This window comes from Lampetra fluviatilis, chromosome 1 (assembly GCF_964198595.1).
Source record: "Lampetra fluviatilis chromosome 1, kcLamFluv1.1, whole genome shotgun sequence".
NCBI lineage: Eukaryota > Metazoa > Chordata > Hyperoartia > Petromyzontiformes > Petromyzontidae > Lampetra > Lampetra fluviatilis.
In genome coordinates this window covers 39,112,307-39,134,418 of record NC_136275.1, presented here as the reverse complement: position 1 = coordinate 39,134,418, position 22,112 = coordinate 39,112,307, and the positions used below count along the sequence as shown (strand labels likewise).

Sequence of the window (22,112 nt, the reverse complement as noted above, 5' to 3'; positions counted from 1 at the left end):
GATGGGCAGGTAGGTATGGAGGATCTCGCGCAACGTGCCCATTTTTTCAACTCAACAAATTATTTGGAGATATCGCATTGGCAAATGAAACACATCCGTCAATAACACTGCCTAGAAAGGAAAAAAATCTATGATCGGTGACGTTTCAGGTCATGGGCCCATCTTCATAGTACATACAGTGGTGCATTTTACGTGCATCGATCGTCAGATTATGTGCAAATGAGAGGTGTTTGTGTCTGAATCGTTAAATGACGTATTGGCGGTACACCAGTGCAGCATAACACACCGGTCCTCATAAAACAGTATACAATAAAAATTAGAATAAGCAAATCTGTTTATCAATCTTGACCCTATCGCCAAGTTTGACACAATTCAAAGGTGTATTCAGTGTACTGAGACTTACTTAAAAAAAAGGTCAATATTGACCATTGATTTGGGTCCGTTGAATCGACGAACCGTTCGACAAGTCTAGGGCACGGGGAGTCAAATCTTGCCTTTGGAACACGGAGCAGCCAATCGTCAACAGGCCGGGTGCTGCTATATGGAAACAAACTGAAGCTTCGTGTTCAGCCCCTCATGTAAACAGTCGTCTTCCGATTGCTTTGACATAATGTGAACTGATTTTGACGCACCACCACCCTGCAAGATCTTCTGACCGGGGTTCCGAGTCGCAGGAAAATAAAGAATTATTGCAGAAAATTCGATATTTTTATGATGTCGCCCACCGATATACCGCCAATACGGTCAAATTGTGATTTATGTGTTTGAATACATTATAGACTTACATTGTTTTTCTTTTAAAAAATATTGTCACCCAGGTCACTCTGTGAATGAGCATACCCTTCCTGGTCTACTCGAGCCTTCACCTGGTTAAACAAAATAAACTTGACACGTGGCATAATTGATGTGCATCTCAAGTGAAGCCTTGAGCTTGACAAATGGGATTGCTGTAGGCGTGCGAGCTCACAAAAGTAACTCTCGTATCGTTGGCGGTTTTTCTGTCTGCTGATCACATGTCGTCTCCGTTTTCAGTTTTTTCTTGGAAAAAAATATGTTCGCTTTTTTCTTGAACATTTTAAGACAAAAATCTGGAAGGTATGTTTGCGTGCAGCTTTTGCAAACGCTTAACATTCTTTTTGAGAACATCAGCCACGAGACATCCCTGTGTGAGTATTCCTCTCGTGTTCATGATCGATCGTTCACTGTTTGATATTGCCAAACCGCAGTAACTGTGGGCTATTTTATCACTCTCGTTTATATAAAGTCATTGTAAACCCCGGAAGCCACTTTTCACATTTAAAACCTCGAGGAATGCATATGCAGTGACATACAAACAGTTTAACACGTGGGATTTCGCGACCAATATAATAATTAATAATAAAGTTTTTTTTTAGTTAGGTCGTGTAAATATAAATCTGTCGTTAAACCACCACCACTCGACACAGCCAATTTGTAAGGTTCGTCACGTAAACAAAACGTGGCAATTAGTTACTACTTGAGCACAGCAGTGTGTTGGAGAGTAAACCCACAACATGTACAATTTGAGTACGAAGTTTTGCTGGTGATTATAAGCAGCCTCATCAGGTGATTTTGCCTGATAAGCTGGTTCTGAAAAAAATGTACTGCAGCTGGTTGTCATTACCAGCTAAACGTCGTACTCAAATTGCACAGGTTGTGGGATTACTCTCCAACAAACCGGTGTGCTGAAGTGGCAACTAATTGGCATGTTTTTTTACGTGACAAACATTACTAATTCGCTGTGTCGGGATGGAGGTGGGTTAACGAAACATTTATACTTACGCGATCTAACCCAAAAAAATCTTTATTATGAAATACAAGCAGGCATACTCAGCCCATATTCCCTGTGAGGTCGATAAAGTATCTACCACTTTGTGGGGAAGTCAACACTGTCTGTCCTATGGATAGACTCAGCCTCGCAATAGGAATGCGGAATTTCCACCACCAGCTGAGAGCTGTAAACAGGAGATGAATGCTGCCTCAATGCTAAATTTAGCGGGAGATCCACTTTCACAAACAGACAAAAAAAGCAACGTCGCCAACTGCGCCATTGCCACTGCTATTTAACAGAAATATAAAATCTGTACGTGGGTTTTAATGTGTGAGGCTACGACCCTTATTAGCCAGAGTACTTTGTTGACATAAATAAGTAAAATTCCAGAAATATTCAATGTAAAATGTATAACGTTCAATGTGTTTAAAGAAAGGTTGCTTTGTCTTTTTGTTCAGATTATCTGTTGTCGAACAACCACGTGAACTCGATCATTGTTCACAAGTTTGATTTTTCGGATGAGGAAATAATGGCGTATTATATTTCGTTTTTGAAAACGTTGTCGTTGAAGCTTAACAGCCACACCGTACACTTTTTCTACAACGAGGTAAGCCCATTTTCTCGGACTTTTAAGAGGAAATATATCGTGGGAAGAAACATTTTTCAATTCATGTGCAGCGCGCCTCATCATTTACAGCGATGCTATTACAATTCTGTGCCTAAACAAATATTACATCCAGAGGGAAGCAATGGTCTCCTAAACTGTCATGTCACACATTCTATTTTGGGTAAAATAACACGACACTCATCTGGAATCTCTGTCTCACTTTCAAATCCAACATACATTTTGATAAAACACATCGCGTTAGAAAGATGCGTACAGGCTTGACACAAACAGTTAACAACAGAGGTGTGCTCACTCACAAAGAGCAGGAAGGCATATATATCTCGACATTCTACCTTGGCAGATACGATTATTGTGCTTTCTGTTGCCTTGGCCGAATATGGATGTACACGCGCACACAGCGTGCTAATTATTTGAACGCGCCCTCTGAGCAAAGGCCCAAAACGTCCAACAAACAGCACCCTCTATTGTAACAAGATATCAAAGTTGTAATAGATTCAGGGAACAATAAAATATCTGTCAAATAAATTCACACAGACCTTGTAGCAGACTAATATCCAGTCTCGCTACACGTAATTAAACATATCTGATCACAGTGAATGTTTATGATAGTGCGCGGTTGCGACTGGTCTTCCTCGGTGTTGGATCTCGCATAATTCGGTGACCGCTAGTTGGCTCATTGGAGTTGTCTCAGGGGGTGGCCGCGTGGCGAGATGATACCTACCTCACCTGGTATGCAGGAGGTCGTGGGTTCGATCCCAACCCTAACCCCTGTATATTTGGAGTTTGCATGTCTCTCCTCGTGGTCGCGTAGATTTTTCTCCTGTTTTTCCTCTTCACATTTAGAATTAACGTGCATTTAGAGTATTTGGCTGCTATAAATGTCCACGTGATAAGCCACTTCGTTGAGCTATCATTTGTGATAGCCAGGTCGCTTCTGAATAATAGCTACATCGCTCAGTGGGCCCTTACCTGGTAAAATAAAAAGTTTAGTTTAGGACTCAACCCAGGGGAGGGCCACGGTGCCGGTGAGTGGTTACGCCTCGAGCACCAAATCCATTGCCTTCCCCCCATCACAGTGGCCATGGAAAAGTGGGCGTAGATTTATCAATTAGAAACACACCTTTGCATGCACCCAGATAAATTGGCGATTGATGCGACGAGCCGTGCTCTCTGTTCATGACCTCGTTGTGTTTCTTGCCCCAGCATACCAATGACTTTGCGCTCTACACAGAAGCAATCAAATTTTTTAACCACCCAGAAAGCATGGTGAGAATAGCGGTGAGAACCCTAACCCTAAATGTGTACAAAGGTGAGTACTTTATACTACGTTTATATTTTTTTAAACGAACATTTCGTGACGACAATGTGCATGTTTTTTTCTCTCGCTGTTATTGCAAATATTGAATGTCCAAGTTAATAACCCCTTCATTCTAACCTCTCTTTTTGTCATCTTGGTTTGTCAACCCCGTTGCCGAAGTTGCATGTAAGTCACTTTAACCTTTCCTCTTTTCACACAACGCCTGTAGACTATCACTGCCTGAAACTATACGTGCAACGATGCAACTAAATATCAGTCCTAACGCTCACGATGCATGCATCGAGTCACACATGTTAGAAACTATTATTTATGATTGGTTCTCGTATTGAATAGGTGCACTCGACAATTCACCCAGTTTAACACGTAGGCTGGACAATTCATCTGACACCTGCCTACACACTGCCTGACTTAGTCAAAAAGGAACAATGAAATCTGCTCGTGTGTGGGTACGGGATATAGCGGTGGCTTGGGGAGGCCTTTATCCAGCAGTGGATTGACCATGGCTAATGATGATGGTCTACGCAGCCTCTGGAGGTCGCTGCGGCCACCACAATGGCAAAAAAAATTTCCTTAAACAATATATCAATGCCAAATCATTGCACTTACATTTCTAAGGGGTTCATTGTTACATACCTAATTAAACCTAAAACGGTAAAACCTTTACAGTAAACATACATTTAATTTATCAAGGTAATGGCACGTATGCTACATTATGACTGTGATGTGTTTCTTTGGTTTTTATTGTTCTCTGGCAAGGTTACATGATTAAAACATGTAAAGTATTGGCGAATTAGTAAAACAAACAACGAAATGTACGTAAAAATTATTGTGCACCGTACGTAGCCAACCTTGCTAATAACCAACCGTGCTATTGTACGGGCAACGTTTATGTGAATGGCCGTTCAGAGTGAAGGACGATGCGCTGTGCTGATCTGGAGTTGTGCTTCTTCTGGAATGTGTGCAGTGGAAAATGATGGAATGCTCCACTATATTCGAGACAAAACTGCAGCGCCGTATTTCTCCAATCTCGTGTGGTTTATCGGGAGCCACGTCATCGAGATGGACAGATGTGTCACCTCTGATAAAGAGTAAGGTACCAGCGCAGTGTGCAATAAACGTTGACGCAATTACTTTAATCTTTCGGCAATCTGTTTTCTCTCTTAACACACGTTAGGTCAGCGCAACAACCATTTGTAATCCAAGTGCGGTTCTACGGTTTGGGTTTCTTCTTGAGCATTACCCTTGCCAGCTTTCGCCACGCACTAATTCCTTTAGCTGGCCATCGAACAAAGGCGGTTACCGGATCGTGCACTTTCAGATCTGTTTTTGCGGCCGTCTGGAATGCTCTTCCTTCTGATATTAGGAAGCCACTGTAGCCATGCACTTTTAAATCATCGAGATTGAAAACTAATTTCTTTATTACTGCTTTTTATGTTCATTTTGTTGTCCTCCCGCACCTCCGATGAGCACGGTTGGCTACGTATGGTGCGAAAGAAGTTCAACATTCATGCATACATACAATGCAGGCATTTTCAGGAGTTGATCTTGAGTTCAACTCCTGAAGTTCCCCATAGTATTGCGTGGCGAAAGCTTGAGAGAAGAAATGCTCAAAAAGCAGCCCAACTACAGAAACCCGTACTTGTTTTTTGCCTTAATGGCGTTTCACACGTACACATTTGATATATTTTTAGATTTTTACTCGAGCATTCTTACTCCGAGGTGCTGATGGCTGTAAACTCTTTAAAACAAATATTTTAGAGTGAGATGTGTCCACCACTGGCTCAGGGTTGTTAACCAGAGATAGAAACCACCTCAATGCCCATGTTAGCTAGAAAACACTTTGTTTGATAGGCCAGGTGGCTCAGTGGAAGCTTGTAAGATGAAATCCTGGTTCGGGGGTTCACTGAGCCCATCGTCACTCCTGGGTCGATAAAACGAGTACTACACTATGGAGAAGTCAACAGAGGTTGTCCTATGGGTACGCTCGCTCCCCGACATAGGAACGCAGAATTCCCACAACTGCCTCAGGGCTGTGAATGGGAGATGGAAATCCACGTTGGGCAGGACATCCACGTTGATGAGTTTGTACGTATGTATGTTGAACTTATTTCGCACCGTACGTAGCCAACCCTGCTCATCAGAGGTGTGGGGGAAGGACAACCAACTTAACACAAAAAGCAGTTCTAAAGAAATGAGTTTTCAATATATATTTAAAAGTGTATAGCTCCAGTGGCTTCCTAATATCGGAAAGACGAGCATTCCAGATGGCTGCAGAAGTGCATCTTAAAGTGTGCGATGCGGTGACTGTCCTTGTTCGATGGCCAGCCAAAAGCCGCTGTGAGGATAACCGGAGCTCGCTTGATAGTTTAGGCTCTATGACGAGATCAGCGGGGTATTGTGGTTCATTTGTGGTGAGCGCTTTGTGTGCAAAGAGTGCGACCTCACACTTTGTGCAATTCGTGTCGAATTCAGGCACAAGAACCGTGGACGTCTCAGCGACCTGGTAGCAGAGCACCTGGACCACCTTCACTATCTCAATGACATTCTCATCATCGACTGTGGCTTCCTGAACGACGTCCTCACTGATCACCTGCTCAATCGCCTCTTCCTGCCACTCTACACGTACTCCCTTGTGACATGGGATCCGCACCAGGTGCCTCAACCAGAGATGATGTAGAGTGCTCATTGCAGAAGCACGCCCGCATGCGTAGAGCACGATAAAGTCATTCGGGTCTTGGTAAATACGTAAGAGAATATCAATGTTTTGATTTCAAGCTTTCGTGACTGCAGAGATTCATATTTTTGGTACTTTCGGTAAAGTCACGTAGAAGGGAAACAATCAAATAATAAAAATATAAAAGAATAAAATTCTCACGCCGTTTCGATTGCAACACCTGATGATGATTGCTTGTGTTGCAATCGAAACGTCGTGAGAATTTTATTATTTTATTGTTTCCCTTCTACGTGACTTTACCGAAAGAACCAAGAATATAATATCAATGTTGCTCGTTTACGACATTCGCAAGATGCCATGACTTTTAAGGCCCCCCCTGGATTCAAGTTTGTATTATTTAACCAGGTGAGAACTCTGACAAGCAGGGTAGTTTCATTTGCAATAGTTACCTGGGATAATGCGGATAATTAATTTGTTTATTTAGCATGGTAGAATTGGAGGCTCTGGTAATTGGTTGCTGCTGCTTGGATGGTTAGCTTCACCGGAGGGGTGGTGGAGCGTCAATTGTGAACACTGAAGCCATTGCCCCGAGGTACTGAGGGTGATGGAAAACTTTACTTAATATTTTGTTGACCGTTGCGACTTCTTACACGCCTCGCTATTATTTGATGATTCGGTGGTCATTTTAAACTCACACCTGAAGTTAAATTCGTTTAAACAAAAAGGTTTTTAATAACATTTGACTTGATAGCAAATAGCACTGTTTTTTTTCGTTGATGTGAATGCTTTTTATATATATAGTAACTCTACATTTGGATTGTTAAGGACCGTGTGAGGACACGATCTTGAAAGGCGCTTTGTAAATGAAATGTTGATGGTCTTGTGACACTTGAGTAATACTTTTTCTTTATTTGTTTTTAGTTGGACTGGCCAAAAATTAGTCCCAAAGTTTCTCTTTACCTGCTGTCTCAGGTACGGCCTTCAACTTCATTTATATACGAACACGAGCAACAGTTGTCATCATCAGCTCTCGTCTATCCACTGCTGGATGATGACTGCCCCATGCTTTCACTACACCTCATGGTCCTGCTATGCCACAAATGCCTCACGCCTTGCACTTGAAATAATTTCATTTCTTCATCACCACTGATCGATTGCTTGGTCATGTTCTCTCCTTGGGCTGCTATTCCATCACCAGTTTTTGGGCGCCATGGTGGCAAGATGTTAACTGCTTCACCTGGTTTACAGGAGGTCATGGGTTCGATCCCGATCCTGACGTCTGTATATATGGAGTGTGCATGTTCAGTGGTCGCGTGGATTTTTTCTCTCCACATTTCCACATGATAAGCCACTTCGTTGAGCTATCATTTGTGACCAGGTCGCTTCTGAATAAGAGCTATATAGCTCATTGGGCCTTACCTGGTAAAATAAAAAAATAGTTTAGTTTTTAAAATAGTAAAGTTTTTCGTATGTCAGCCGTACTGCCTTCAAACAATGTGTTCTTCCCAAGCTCACTCTGTATGATGCACATTGATGCGGCGATTATTGAAAGTCGACAGTTCAACACGGTTCACTTTGTGGGAGTTGAAATACTTGGTTGCGTATAAGCGTGTTAATCAAGTGACTCCCACGTTTAAACCTTTTGAACTGCTCAAACGCACGTCTGTGTGACATGCGTACCACCATATAGTACATCGCAGCGCTTTTCTGGTTTTTTTCCTTTGCTAGGAAATTGGTTAAGTCACGTTCTTCGCCACCACATGATGCACTGTTTGCCGCCATCTTAGAAATACCCAGACTGCTTTGCAGCTGAGATTCCGATGATGCCACTACCGCTCCACATATTGTCAATGATCTCATTATTTTGAGCATATCCAGTAGAAAATGTGTATCTTTGACTCTTGTGTTTGTGATTGCAAAATAGGTGTTCTTGATCATCCATCACGGACCCTTGGTAAATTCTCTGGGCGCTGTCATCCTCAACGGAGACATCTCTGTCTTCAACTGTGAACCTTCGCCTGCACACACCCATGCCACGGCAAGTCCCATGTTCACGCGCTACGGTGACGAATTGCGCCACCTCTGGTGGTACCTGTGGTAAAGGGAACGGAGTACAGTGACTCCTCTACTTAGGAACGAGTTAGGTTCCACAAATCTGTTCGCATGTCGATTTGTTCGTAAGTCGAACTTAACTCGTGTCGATTCCAAACTTTGTACGGCATGTACGTGGAACAAGGGGAATGGCTTGAAAAGTTATATTATCTCCTGTAGATGTAGATGCCACCACCGCCATTTATTGCGCGGCGGTTGAACTTATGACTGTCGGTCCGAACAGGCAAATGGACATACGGACAGGTTTGTTCGTATCTCTGAAAGATCGTAAGTCGATGTCCGTAATTAGACGAGCCCCTGTAAAGCATTTTCAGCGTATGTTACATCTCGATTCATAAGCATGGTCTGTAATTGTGCTAATGAGCTGAATACATTTAATTGTGCGAAATCCTGCATGTAATGGCTCAATTTAACCACGCGAGACAGGAACGGTGACGTATGCTAATTACGCTTTGACATTACGGGTAATGCACTGCAAATTTCAGTAATTGGAAAAGCTGTTTTTCTTTCAGCAAATCAACTGCCTTGGTAATAGAACTACAATGACCATATTATTTATACTGCTATTAAAAATAAACTGCCTCGAGTTTCGTGGATGATTGCTGCCTGGGCTCTTCTGCACCCCAACAATAACTATTGCTAGTGGCTGTAGCTGCAGAGCCACCTTCCCTCCACACATCCTATTAGCGTGGTTTGTTACGTATGGTGCGAAAGAAGTAAAAAATACATCCTTCCGATATCCGGAAGCCAATGGAGCTGTGCACTTTAAAATCTAGATTGAAAACGAATTTCTTTAGAACTGCTTTTTGTGTTTAGTTTGTTCTCTCCCCCCCCCCAACTCTGATTGGCGCGGTTGGCTACGCACAGTGCGAAAGACGTTCAAAATACATACGTACGGGACGCCATCTCGGTAGAGGCACAGTGTCTGTGGGAATGGCAAAGCACACCCATTCCACCGTGTTAGCTGTCAAATAATGTTCATTTTGTGAACAAATTTAGATTTCAATTGTTTGCTTTCGATTGCTGCATAATTTAAGTTAGGCCCACCTCTACAGCCTGTTTTCCTGAATTATTACCCGGGATTGGAGTGGTCTGCTCAGCTGATTGCAGTCTCCTGCATCTCCTTTTGATTGATAACTGCATGTGGCCTGTGCTCGCCAGACCAGAGAAATGTATCCCACACACTATACAACCAGAATTGAACATGTTTACTAGTCGTGTGTTTTATATGATTGTATATTCAGCAGGCAAAAACAGTGGAATATCCACAAAGTCTAAATGCAACATTTATATCGGTTTGATTTATTAAACACATATAATGCCTCTTAATTTGACGTATGTGTGAATGTTAACTGTGTATATTCGTGTATGTATCATGTGCGAGTGTGAACGTGTGTGTTTCTGTGTGCATTTTGGTGTGTACGCTTGTTAATGTCTGCAATTGGTTTGGGCGATTGCGTGTTGTTTGTGTGCGTGCGTGTACTTTGTGTTTGCGCGTTGCAGCTCTCGCCCGGGGTGCGTAGATTCACTCAACCCACTGAGCCACTGGAGAAATCCCTGGAGATGAGTCGTGGTCATATAAGGAAGGTCCCATCCAAGAGGCCCAACTACAAGAACATCGGAGAGGATGAAGATGTGGAGGGGGATGCAGAGAAATCGGCCTGTGCTGAGGCCGAGTCTGTAGGAGCGGGCCTGGAAGGACACCCACGCAGCCAAGAGCCGGTGTCTGATGTGGAAGGTGAACCCATACGTTTTACTTTCCTTCTCAATCATAATAATCCACAATAGAGGCTTTTTTGGGTTGAATCGCGTAAATATATAAATGTGTCGTTAAACCCGCCACCACCTGACACAGCCAATTCGTAAGGTTTGTCATGTAAACAGAACGTGGCCAATTCGTTACTAGTACAGCACACCGGTGTGTTGGAGAGCAAAGCCACAACATTTACAATCTGAGTACGACGTTTCGCCAGTAATTACAACTGGCTTCTTCAGGCGACAGCCAGATTTGTGTAGAAATCCTCCTGTTTATGGATGATATTGGTCGCGAAAGCCTACGTGTTAAATTAATCATAATAATGTGTGATATTTCTATAGCGTCGTTCAGGCAACAGGACGGTGCATTGGTGGACACTTGTGCCTCACAGCATAAAGGACCTCCGTTCCACTCAGTTCAGTTTATTTTGAAGTACCCTGTGAGCTAAGAAGCTCCTCAGTCGGGTTTCATCAATAAAAACAAAACATTGCTTCAAAGACAGACATAACAGAGACATTTTTATTAGTAATACAGACTAATACATTTCAAAAAGGTAAGAAATTATATAATTTTTAAATATAAAATGAATCCAGTAAAACTTTTGAGTTAAGGAATAAAAAAAAAAGGTGCAAGATTAGTCATGAAAAGTGTCAGTGGTAAGACACTCCGTTTCCCAAAAAACACTAAATTGAAATAAAAAGATATATAGTTTGAACCTGGACCTGGTTCCAAATTGTAATGATTGTGAGGGTGTTCTGTGCTTTGACCATGGACTCGATGCTGCTTTTGTGGGACCGAGAATATCACTGCGTATGAAGTATTTTTGCTGTCGGAAAGTGTCTCTGTATATTTCTTTGGTAAGAATAATAGTTGAGTGCGCTTGGCATTGCGCACGGACATTACGCTTGAAACCCGCCTTCTGCGTTGAAGCCTGTTTGTTTAAACGTTTTCTTGGTCGGAGTGATTGGATGAGAATGTACTACGGTGTTGTGCACAGAGATTGAGATGAAGGTGATGGAAAGAGGAGGCCACGCTCAGTCGTCACCATCGCACATCACACGCCTCAATACCACGGATGAGGAGAAATCAGCTGCTGCGTCCAGACATCAGGCGCCGACCAGCAGGTACGCGCACACTTTTCTTTAGTTAAGTACAAGAACTATGGGCTTCCATAATGTGAATACATAATGTATGTTGATTACCATATCAATATGCATTCATTCATCTCCCCCCCCCCCCCCCCACTTCGCGCAAGAAGAGCGCATGAATGTTGTCATCACATCTACGCCTCTATTTAAGGAATGAAACAGGTGGACTTCTCCACAAATTTGGCTGCCGCCGAATGAAGCTAGTTGTAATTACTGGCGAAACGTGCTCGGATTATAAATGTTGTGGCTTGGCTCTCTAACACACAGGTGTGCTGTACTAGTAACGAATTGGCATGTTCTGTTTACGTGACAAACCTTACTAGTTGGCTATGTCGGGTGGTGGTGGGTTTGACGACATATTTGCGCGATCTAACCCCCCAAAAAACTTCTGTATTATGGTTGTTATTCAACTGTTTAACCTGGATAATCTGTTGAGATGAAACATCTTGTTTTGCAGCGGTAGTCCAGTATGTATGCACTTTGAACTTATTTCCCACCGTACATAGCCAACCGTGCTAATCGGAGGGTGTGGGGTGTGTTGGATGACGTACATAGCAAACGCGTAATGACACTTTGCACGTTGTGTACAGGTTTTAGTAAAAATACACGGTCGTTTTTATCACATGCATTTCCAACTGTTATACACGTACAACTTGGAACAATGGCTTACAAAACTCAAGGGGTTTGGGAGTTTATAATTATGCAAAAACATTTTCATCATTAACACGCGCTCGTATTTCAAACATAACTTCCCGCAGAGTCCTCATTGTTTTGTTTTGCCTTGAGCGTTGCATGCTATATCTATGTAGTTGTGCATGTGTTTCGGCATGTCACTGATGTGTATGTGTATACCTTTTGCTTTCCTTAGGCCATTCATTGACGCCATTTTTTCGGCTTTGGAGTGCGAAGAGGATGATTCGACTGCATTGTTTGCCCTCTGCCTTCTGTACGCTTTGCGACATAATAAAGGTTAGCAATTAAGCACAGGCGTGTCTTGCTTAACGAGCGAGACACGCCTGTATTACATTACGCATGCCGGCTGTGTCGCTATGTCGCTAATGGTCCAGTGGGATGGTGAATGTGGTTCGCAATGAACAACTTTCATTAATATGCCACCACCTTCCATAGTTGTCTCCTGCCCACGAAAAGCAAAAGTATGAGTCGGCATTCTCTCGGTGAACGCAGCCTTCCGGGAGTGCACGTTTCCAACAGCATTGGTCGTACACAAGCAATCTTTGGACCAGCTTTGTGATTGTGTAGCCGATGCGATGTGTTTTAAAAATACATTTGAATTTTGTGTGGAGAGACAAATATGGGAAGGTGGCTGATTGTTTATCAGTTTTCTTTCTAATATTCTCCACAATGAGACTAAATCATTAGTTGGTGTTATTAATGAGCATTTCGAACGTCGAGTTGAACTTCCAGTCGGGGGGTTGTCCTCGCTCAGCATTATTCTGGGGTTGGTAAGGTGAGTGACATGGTAGCACATGCGTGCAGTGTGGCATTCCCACTGCTGGTTCAATGCTACCAACAGAGATGACCCTTCTCTCCGATGGCTTGAGTAAGAATATAAATGTATTTACGTTTTATCCTCTGTGTGCACTAGTACCGTTGGCTACAGTTATGCCATTCGTATTTATAGGTTTGGTGTATTTATAGGTTTGGTGTGTTTGTGACCACATAGCTCTCATAAAATGTGGTTATCTCTACGGTTTTGTTTTACCGCACTGTGAAATCAGTGTCTTTTATGACTGGCTCAGCGGTAGAGCGGGTGGCTTGTGGTCGGAAGGTTATGGGTTTGAATTCTGATTTGGGGAGGGGTGGGGTTCACTCAGCCTATCATCCCTCTGTAGTGGATAAAATAGGTTCCGCTTTGTCGGGGAAGTTAACAGTGGTTGCGAGATGGAGAGACTTGTCTCTGCCATAGGAATGTGGAATTTCCACAACCGGCCAAGGACTGTAAACAGTAGCTGAGCAATGCCTCAATTCTCGTTTGAGTACGAAATCACTGCTGTTTGCTCAGTAAATTTTGCACATCACATGTTTTGTTTTTTAAAATAAATGTAAATTAAATGGGTTTAAGGACAGCATGCTATGTAACAATGTGATTGGAACAGCCTTTTGTCTGCTGTTTTGGAGGAAGAAAGATAGCAAGTGTTTAAAACATAAAAACTGTCCCTTTGATTTTCATGTATTTCATTAATTTGTATTTACTACTTGCCTTTCTTACGCGCTTTGCTGCGTGCAGCCGCAGTTTACTTTGCTCAGTCGGTGTTAGCCGCTGAGTGCGTGACGGGTTTCTTCTTCAATTCCGGTTACTCCGTGCCCCCGTGTACCGTTCACGTTCCTCTGCGACGTGCACCGATGCACTACTTTATTGTGGGTGATATTGGCACGTAAAATAAAGACCGATTGATGGACACCTAAGTTGCAACGTTCCGGTCAATTTCAAATGCTCAATACCATGCAGCTCTTACACAGAGCTGTGCTTTCACTCACACCTCACAACACGTGGGTGGAATTAGAAGCTTGTATGACTTAACTACCCATGGATTGGTGCACACTCGGGGGTCATCCCATTCCGCGCGGTGACATGCCGATTGGCATGCCCGTTCTCTTCAGTTGTCCCCACCCCCTACGGGCGATGACAGCTTGAATTTTCTTCTCCTGCAGGCATGGATCCTGTCATACTGGACAGCATCCAGATGCCTCTTGGCGACGGAGGAGCAACCCAGGACTACAGCCACTTGCTCGTCGAGAGGATCATTGTCATCCTGAACAAGGCAGCCATGCCCGGTGACCTGCCCCCTAAGCCACTGGGCCGAACAAATGTTTTTGGTCATCCTAGCGGCAGCAGCAGCAGCAGCGGCGGCGGCTTTTGTCTAACCATCGAACAAAGACGGTCACCGCATCGCACGGCGCTTTCAGATGCGCTGCTTCTACGGTCGTCTGGAGCCGCTGTTCCGATATTAGGAAGCTACTGGAGCTATGCACTTTTAAATCATCTAGATTGTAAACTCTTTATGGCCTTGTCTCATCAGTGTTAGACCAGAGAACGCCAAAGGGTGAACCGTACACAGGCAATGCAAGTGTCGGGTTGAGCAGTTGTATAACTGGCGTTGTCTGGTATAACACTGGTGAGACAAGGCCATAAAAAGGTTGTCTCTGGTGTAGGCCAATCCGTTTCAAAGACGATGCATATATTATTAAAGCATGTTTGTTTGCATGTTTGCAGACTTTACGCCTTTCAATAGGTTTCTATTTGGTGTTTTAACATCCTAACACCTATTTTATTGTCAAAGTGTAAAGACTATTCTTATTTTTTCATCATTTTGAAACTGGCAAAAAAGTACCATAGATAAATTCAATCAACTCGCACTCAACCACTAAGCTCCGTGCGTGTGGTGCGTGCGTGAGTGCAGACAGTCGAATTCGCTTGGCGACGCTGGAGCTCGCCTGCTTGTTACTCAAGCAGCTGGTCTCCACGGGGGCACACTGCACACTCAAAGACGTTCACCGCGCCTGCATCGAGGTACCCAGCTACACACGAACACGTGCACACATGCTTTTACTGTGTTTAGTTTGTGATTCGTATTTTGTATTCTTGGTTCTTTCGTTAAAGTCACGTAGAAGGGAATTTTTTTTTTCTTTCTCCATTCTACGTGACTTTACCGAAAGAACTAAGAATATGAATCCCTGCAGTCACGAAAGCTTTAAATCGAAAATTAGTATTTTGGTTTATCTTGTCCTTCCTCCGCACTCCGATTAGCACGGTTGGGTACGCACGTTGCCAACTCGTGATTGATGTACACTGATTTCGCCTAAAATATGTGCGTACCTACTGTATGCTATTATAGTTGGTATGCTTAGGCTTTTAAATATTTGTTATATATTTTGACCAAAGCGGGGTATTTACAATAGAGTTGCTTTCTAACTTCCACTTCGAATTTTAAACACTGCAGTCATATAATAGTATATTCACCACTATGTCAATGCATGAAGGTGCTGGGAATGTAATACACACACTTGCAGCTTGGCTCGGTGGTAAAGCTAGCAGCTCACAATCTCAGAAGGTTGCCAGTTCAATCCTGATTGGGGGTTGACTCAGAGAATTTTATTGTTTTATATTTTTATTATTTTATTGTTTCCCTTTTACGTGACTTTACCTAAAGAACCAAGAATATAGTTACTGCCTTGTTTTGACGATTTACGCGCTCACTGACGCATTTAAGTGCACACTCGTTTGGCTTGATGACACCGTTGTGCCGTTTGATATTTTTCAGGGTGCAAGGCAGGAGAGCGTCGCGCTGTTGCGTAATTTTTACAAGGTAACTTTGACACCCGTTCCACAATTGAAAAGAATTTTAAACAGATGATGTCACATCACAAAAAATTAACTTCATTTCATTATTTGTCGTTTGGTTTGTAGCTAATTAACCCTTTCCCAGTAAAAATGTATTTCCGATTCGGAAGAAAAACTGAAATAAAATAACTTCATCAGTGCCGAGGCTCCCGCAAGGCTGTGCGGGAGGGCGTGTGGCACAGTTTGGCGCCAGCTATCGTAGAGTTGCGGTCGTGCCGCTACGTTTCTCTGTGGTGAGTGTGCAACGTCTTTAAAAACAACGGCGCTGCTACGCCTCTCTCAATAAAATTAACGCCGAAACCACTCGCGCTTTCCGAGATTCAGCGGTGAACGGGACTCCCACCCTGCCACGTGCATTTGTCTCGGAATGGGAAAGGGTGAATGGTACTGGACTGAAGTCATGAGTCACACAGTGCTCAGTTGCATCCGCAGTCACCGTTATACCTTAAACCGCGAGTGTGTCTACTGCTTTTGGATATATATATCTTTTAAAATTTGATTCGGTAAAATATTTCATCTGGTTAATCCGTTCTGGTTGAACGCAAAGTGTCCAGGGTGTCAAGTGAATCATCGCATACACACATCATCACATGCGTACACACACCTTTTTTGAAAGCATACAAATTGTACAGTGTCCATTTAGAATAGGTATTGTGAGGCTATTATAGATATAATCACGTGCTTTTTTACATGAGAGTTTTTTGTGACATTTCATGCTAGGTATAAACTTAAGCTGTCTAGTCCTTGCTGTGTTTTGTGCATCCAAAGATCATCGAGACAATGAATTGTTACCGTGACAGTTGTTGTTTAAAACTCAGATCCAAATGAACTTTTACTTGAACCCAGAATTTTGGAGGTGTGGGTTCAAGTAATTTTGTGCATGTGCTGTTTGAGAGATACATCTGACACAATGCATTTTGGATATGCATAGCATTCACATACAACCAAATCTCGAGTTATTATTTAGAAATGTTATTGTTGCATTTTAGATCATTGCTTTTCCGCATCAGTCAGGGCCAAAATGCTGGTTATTTATCGGTCCGCACTGGGCACGGGTCACGCTGCGCGGCGATGTGGCTCTGCGGCAGCACGTTGGCCGCTTGACGCAGAGGTTTGTGGTTAGAAATCCGGCAGGCCGCCCTGTTTATCGCTGCCGGCGTAGTAACCACAACGTACGACACGCTGTCTGCTTCAAAAGTGGCCATTAAAGAGTAGACCATTGTGTGTCGGCATAGTGGTTCCGATTGTCAGATTTGGTAAAAGCGTACCTCTATGCGAAACACGACATATACTGCGAAAATTCGGAACGACTTGTTGAGACTCGGTGAAGCCCTCCTGGGTAAGCAAGCGTATTAATTATAATAATAACAAGAAGCCTTTTACATGGAGTGTCCTGAGGCCCATTTGTATGGAGGAGCAATGCAATTGAAACCAAATGTGCTTTAGAGGTCTGTATTCAATTTGACTGCTTCTAAAGCAGAGCTTAATGCGGTATAATGTTGATTCTTTGTTTTCAGGGTGAAGAGATATTTTTGGACTTGTTTGAAGATGAATGTAGAAGTTTGAACGTAAGAACATTCGCTTTTCAATAACAACTTGCTATACGTTAAATGTCACCTTCACGTTGAGAAACTCGCTTCCAACAGCCTGGATAACTTACTCGTGTCGAATGATTTTTGTTTATGCATTTAAATTTCTGCTTAGAGGACATGTTAAAATGTTTTCAATAGTTATGTATTATTAAACTGTGTAAATTATTTGGCGCAAGTACATAGCCAAATGTAATCGAATGGATGCGGTAGAGAGAATAGTTTTGCATTTAAAAAAAAAATCGCATTTGTGGATTGTCACGGCCAATTTCTGGTCTTTTTGGATTTTTGGATAATTTACATTTTGTACTTAACAATGTTTCGGTGCGAACAATCGTGACGTCACCCATTACCGCGAAGCACCACGTTCATTGGGAAAAGCGTGAGAATGACGTCCTATCGGTGACATCACTTGCGATTCATTTTTTTTCATCTGAAATTTAAAAAAATTTGGACAACCCAAAATTTCGTATCTAGGCCTGATTTATTGATATCTCAGATTCATCCGATATTCGGGAGCACAACCCTATTGCGGTACAATAATCTGCGACCAAAACACACGTCACTTCTATTCTGAGATTATCTGGAATGCCTATTAATTGCAGCATGTGGTTTAAGCTGGTAAATGGGATGTTGCGTATGTAAGGTGGAGAATGCTGATGAAATGGGGAGCTGACTGGGTGTCTCAGCGGCATAACGAGCGGTGGAGCAAGCGGCTCACAATCGGAAAGGATGCTAGTTCAAACCTTTGTTGGAGGTTGACTCAACCTATCATCCCTCCGAGGTCGATAAAAATGGGGACCACTTTGCGGGGGAAGTCAACAGCGGTTATCCTTTGGACAGTCTCGCCCCCACCATAGAAACGTGGAATTTCCACTAATGGCTTATGGACCGAAAACAGTAGATGAAGCACCACCTTAGGTGCTTGTTTGATGAAGATCTATCACTTTGACGGTTTTTGAGATTGAACATTTGGCTCTCGGGTATTTGTCTCCTTGTTCAGGCCAAGGCTCTGAATGTGGAGTACCTTACGATGGACGCCTCCATCTTGCTCCCTCCGACTGGCACTCCCCTCACCGGCATCGAGTTCACCAAACGGCTGCCGTGCGGCGACGCGGAGCGGGCTCGCAGGGTGAGGCCTGCGTGGGCCCCATGCGCAGCTGGGAAACTTTCGGTGTAGAAAGTACCGTCTCAGCCAGTGCAGGCCCGCGGCACGGATAACGCGCAGGATAAAAAAAATATTTGCAATGGGTTCATCGGGTGGCGCTACTTTGCGACCACAATACGCACCGATACCTTGCTAACACAAAACACACAGATACACTGTGAAATAGATCCCTTACTACGCAAAACACAAAGATACACTGTGAAATAGATCCCTTACTACACAAAACACACAGATACACTGTGAAATAGATCCCTTACTACACAAAACACACAGATACACTGTGAAATAGATCCCTTACTACACAAAACACACACATTGACAACGTGACACAAATGCCTTACACGCAACGTATTGACGAGAGGCATGGGCATGTGATCTCTTTGTATTTTGACCTCATAAACCTGAGTTGGCTGCCACTGTTCTAGCCCGTTGTATTTTATATTGAAAACTAACAAATGAATTGTGTGCTTTAAGGGCCATGTGAAGCATTCAACTAAATGTCTGTGTAATTACAATTTGGTACCGGGGTGCTCCGTTGTTGTTTGGGGTGCTTCCATGTGGTTGTATTATAAGGGTTATTGTGTTGTCATCTTCACACGTGTAGAATTTAGGTATTTGCTTGGTACATTAAGTCGCAATATGTATAGTTTTTATCTGTAAGTTGTGCATTGTCTCACATTCAAATGTCAAAATGTCTGCTCATTCGTGGGAGTATGAGACGGTGCTATCTCTGTTAACAGCCCTGAGCCAGTGATGGAAATGCCTCATAGCTATGACGGGGATAAGACTATCCCTCAGACAGCCAATCTTGACTTCCCTGCAAAGTTGTCCTCATCTACCCCAGAGGGACGATGGACTGAGTCAACATCCAACCAGGATTTAACTCACAAACCTTCTAATTGCAAGCCACCCACTGTATTGCAAAGCAGCCTCGAACATTAATAATATTGTAACAGTGATGTGCTTCATTTTCCAGTTGCATTTTTTTGCAACTGCTGCCGCGTGTGGTTTTCGACAGGCCATGCGAGTGTTCTTGATGCTGCGCAGCTTGTCCCTGGCGCTGCGCTCGGAACCCGAGATGCAGCTCCCCCTCACAAGGGCTGAAGATCTCATCAAAGCTGAAGACGTCTTGGACCTCAGTGAGTGACGTGGAAAACATATAGCGGTGTGGGGCGGGGGTTCCCCCCGGCCTCTCGAAAAACCCGCGGGCCACTGTCAATCCTCAAAAAACACTTTGGCGGACCACTGTGCAATAAATTACATGGCGTGTAATATAAATAAGCGTGCAATCGTTGCGCAGACCACTGCTCAGCACTTCTCCACGACATTGCGGAGCACCAGTAGTCCGCGGCCCGCGGGTTGTTGGAGCCACCGGTGTTGAGCGCGGCTCGGCAATGTCAGCGTTGAAGGGCGAGGCCGAATTAAATTCACGGCGGCCCACGTACAGGTGCAGTGAGCTATGTAGTTCTTTTTTATAAGTGACCTGGCCACAAATAAATACATCGGCGAAGTGGCTTATCCTGTAGCTATTTACAGCAAATACTCTAAAAGAATGCTTCTAAATGTGAAGTGAAAAACCGGAGAACCCAAAGAAAAATCCACGCAACGATAGGGAGAACACGCAAACTCCAAATATACCTAGCGTCAGGGTCGGGATCTAACCCACGACATCCTGCACACCAGGCGAGGTAGTTAATATCATCACGCCACCGTGGCACCCCATCAACCTTCGAGTGATGATGAGTCAACACCCTCAAAAATGTTAATTCCTAACCTTCCCGATTGCGAGTCACTCACTCAACCGCTGAGCCTCCTTGTGGGCCAACTTGCAGACCAGCCCATACTGGACACCTGGAGCGCATCGTTTTCCTCCAGTTGAAATAAAGATTTTGATGATTCTGACATTTCAAGCATTCTAACAGGTTGCATCCGTGTGCGTGTGCGCGAGCCAGATAACAGCGACCTGCTGTCGTGCGTGGTGAGCGAGCGGGACAGCGGCCGTGTCCGCCGGTTCCTCGTCGTGGACGTGTACCAGGTGCTGCTCGTGGAGCCCGATGAGAAGCGCCTTGGCTGGGGAGCTGTGCGCTTCGCTGGCCTCCTCCAGGTGCTGCCCCGGCCACCCGCAGACAGACACATGCTCCGTGCCGTCACTTTGAATCCTTTCTCATTCCGATGACGTACTTGTACATCATATAGTTCGGTGGACGTTACCTGGCAAAATAAAAATAGTTTAATAATAGCAATACGGTTGATAACATGAGTACCGCTTTGTGTGAACGGTGGTTGTCCTGCACGAAGATTGGCCCCAGGCACACTCGCCGCAAGGATGTGAAATTGACGCCAGCGGCGGTTCAGGGGTGAAAACGGGAGATTGGCACCGCGCGTCTTCATGTCATCGGACCGGAATGGAAAGAAAAACTAAACTAAAATAACTTTATCGGTACCGAGGCTCCCCACAAGGCCATGCGTGGAGGGTGTGTGGCACAGTTTGGCGCCAGTCATTGTAGAGTGCGGTCGTGTCGCTACAGTTCTCTGGAGTGAGAACAATATTTTTAAAAACGTCGCTCCGCCTCTCTAAAATGAGCGTTGTGCCGCTTACGTGTTCCGAGATTCAGCGGTGAACGGGACACCCACCATGCAACTTGCAGACATCTCTAAACGGGAAAGGGTTAATAACAATGTTTACAAATATTTCTTGTTATATTTCAATAGGATCCCAGTGCAGAGCAGAAACCCCGCCGCAGAGAGCGGGTACAGAAACTCCGCGGATCTTAGCCCTGAACACTGTGCACTTGAGTTTAAAGATGGGGGGGGAACACTATTTATAATTTCAACTTGTATCGTACAGCACAATATTCGCTCACTTGTCCAAGAGAGAGAGGGAGAACAATCCGGAGGCGCGATGAACCGCAGACAAGTGGGAAGGTAGCTAGGTGCTTTGAGATGCTTCCGCATTGACATGCCTAATATATTCCAAATCCTTATCCTCAAGTGAACAAGTGTAACATGAAAAAAAAAGGGGAAAAACCCTATTATTGTAACATGAAGGTTCATGTTCACTCTCGGTCGCATTTGAGAGTCCACGTATATTAACGTTCACCCCCTTCGTTGGACGCCGGTGTTTTGTGGCAGGACCTGCAAGTGACCGGCGACAAGGAAGACCACCGCTCTCTTCACGTAACAATCCACAAGCCAGGCTCTCCGGCGCATGCGCGGCCGCTGCCCCTCCTGCAAGCCACGTTCCAGTTCGACGACCACATCCGCTGCATGGCTGCCAAACAGCGTCTGGCCAAGGGCCGATTGCGCGCACGCCACATTAAAATGCAACGCATTGCCGGTGAGCCGACAACGCAGGACGAATTCCTACTCGAGCGACGTCGTTCCGTTCACTCGGCCGCATTGCATCCGCGTTATGCAAGAATGCATTCCCTAATGCCTTCATCGCGTTGATATCCAATCCACGGAATGACAGCGCGCAGCGTTCTCGGAGAGAACGGACCGTACTTGTGACGTGGCCGTGTCATAATTGGCCCGCGTCCTGCCATGTGTGTTTCCGTCCTGTTGTGC

General features: G+C 44.1%; 1 protein-coding gene across 3 annotated transcripts in view; it reads left to right on the top strand.

Moving 5' to 3' along the window:
* The window catches only part of CLEC16A (C-type lectin domain containing 16A), a 34,805-nt gene that overhangs the window by 3,324 nt on the left and 9,369 nt on the right, over positions 1 to 22,112 (top strand). For all 3 annotated transcript variants that reach the window (XM_078862462.1, XM_078862469.1, XM_078862478.1), the window contains exons 3-20: positions 1,033 to 1,166; positions 2,248 to 2,396; positions 3,621 to 3,726; positions 4,700 to 4,823; positions 6,208 to 6,388; positions 7,331 to 7,381; positions 8,334 to 8,447; positions 10,025 to 10,259; positions 11,275 to 11,401; positions 12,294 to 12,394; positions 14,099 to 14,221; positions 14,848 to 14,957; positions 15,709 to 15,753; positions 17,306 to 17,356; positions 18,381 to 18,509; positions 19,564 to 19,684; positions 20,498 to 20,649; positions 21,678 to 21,882. In XM_078862462.1, coding sequence (XP_078718588.1) covers positions 1,033 to 1,166; positions 2,248 to 2,396; positions 3,621 to 3,726; positions 4,700 to 4,823; positions 6,208 to 6,388; positions 7,331 to 7,381; positions 8,334 to 8,447; positions 10,025 to 10,259; positions 11,275 to 11,401; positions 12,294 to 12,394; positions 14,099 to 14,221; positions 14,848 to 14,957; positions 15,709 to 15,753; positions 17,306 to 17,356; positions 18,381 to 18,509; positions 19,564 to 19,684; positions 20,498 to 20,649; positions 21,678 to 21,882 — 2,258 coding nt within the window. The remainder of the gene's footprint in view (positions 1 to 1,032; positions 1,167 to 2,247; positions 2,397 to 3,620; positions 3,727 to 4,699; positions 4,824 to 6,207; positions 6,389 to 7,330; positions 7,382 to 8,333; positions 8,448 to 10,024; positions 10,260 to 11,274; positions 11,402 to 12,293; positions 12,395 to 14,098; positions 14,222 to 14,847; positions 14,958 to 15,708; positions 15,754 to 17,305; positions 17,357 to 18,380; positions 18,510 to 19,563; positions 19,685 to 20,497; positions 20,650 to 21,677; positions 21,883 to 22,112) is intronic.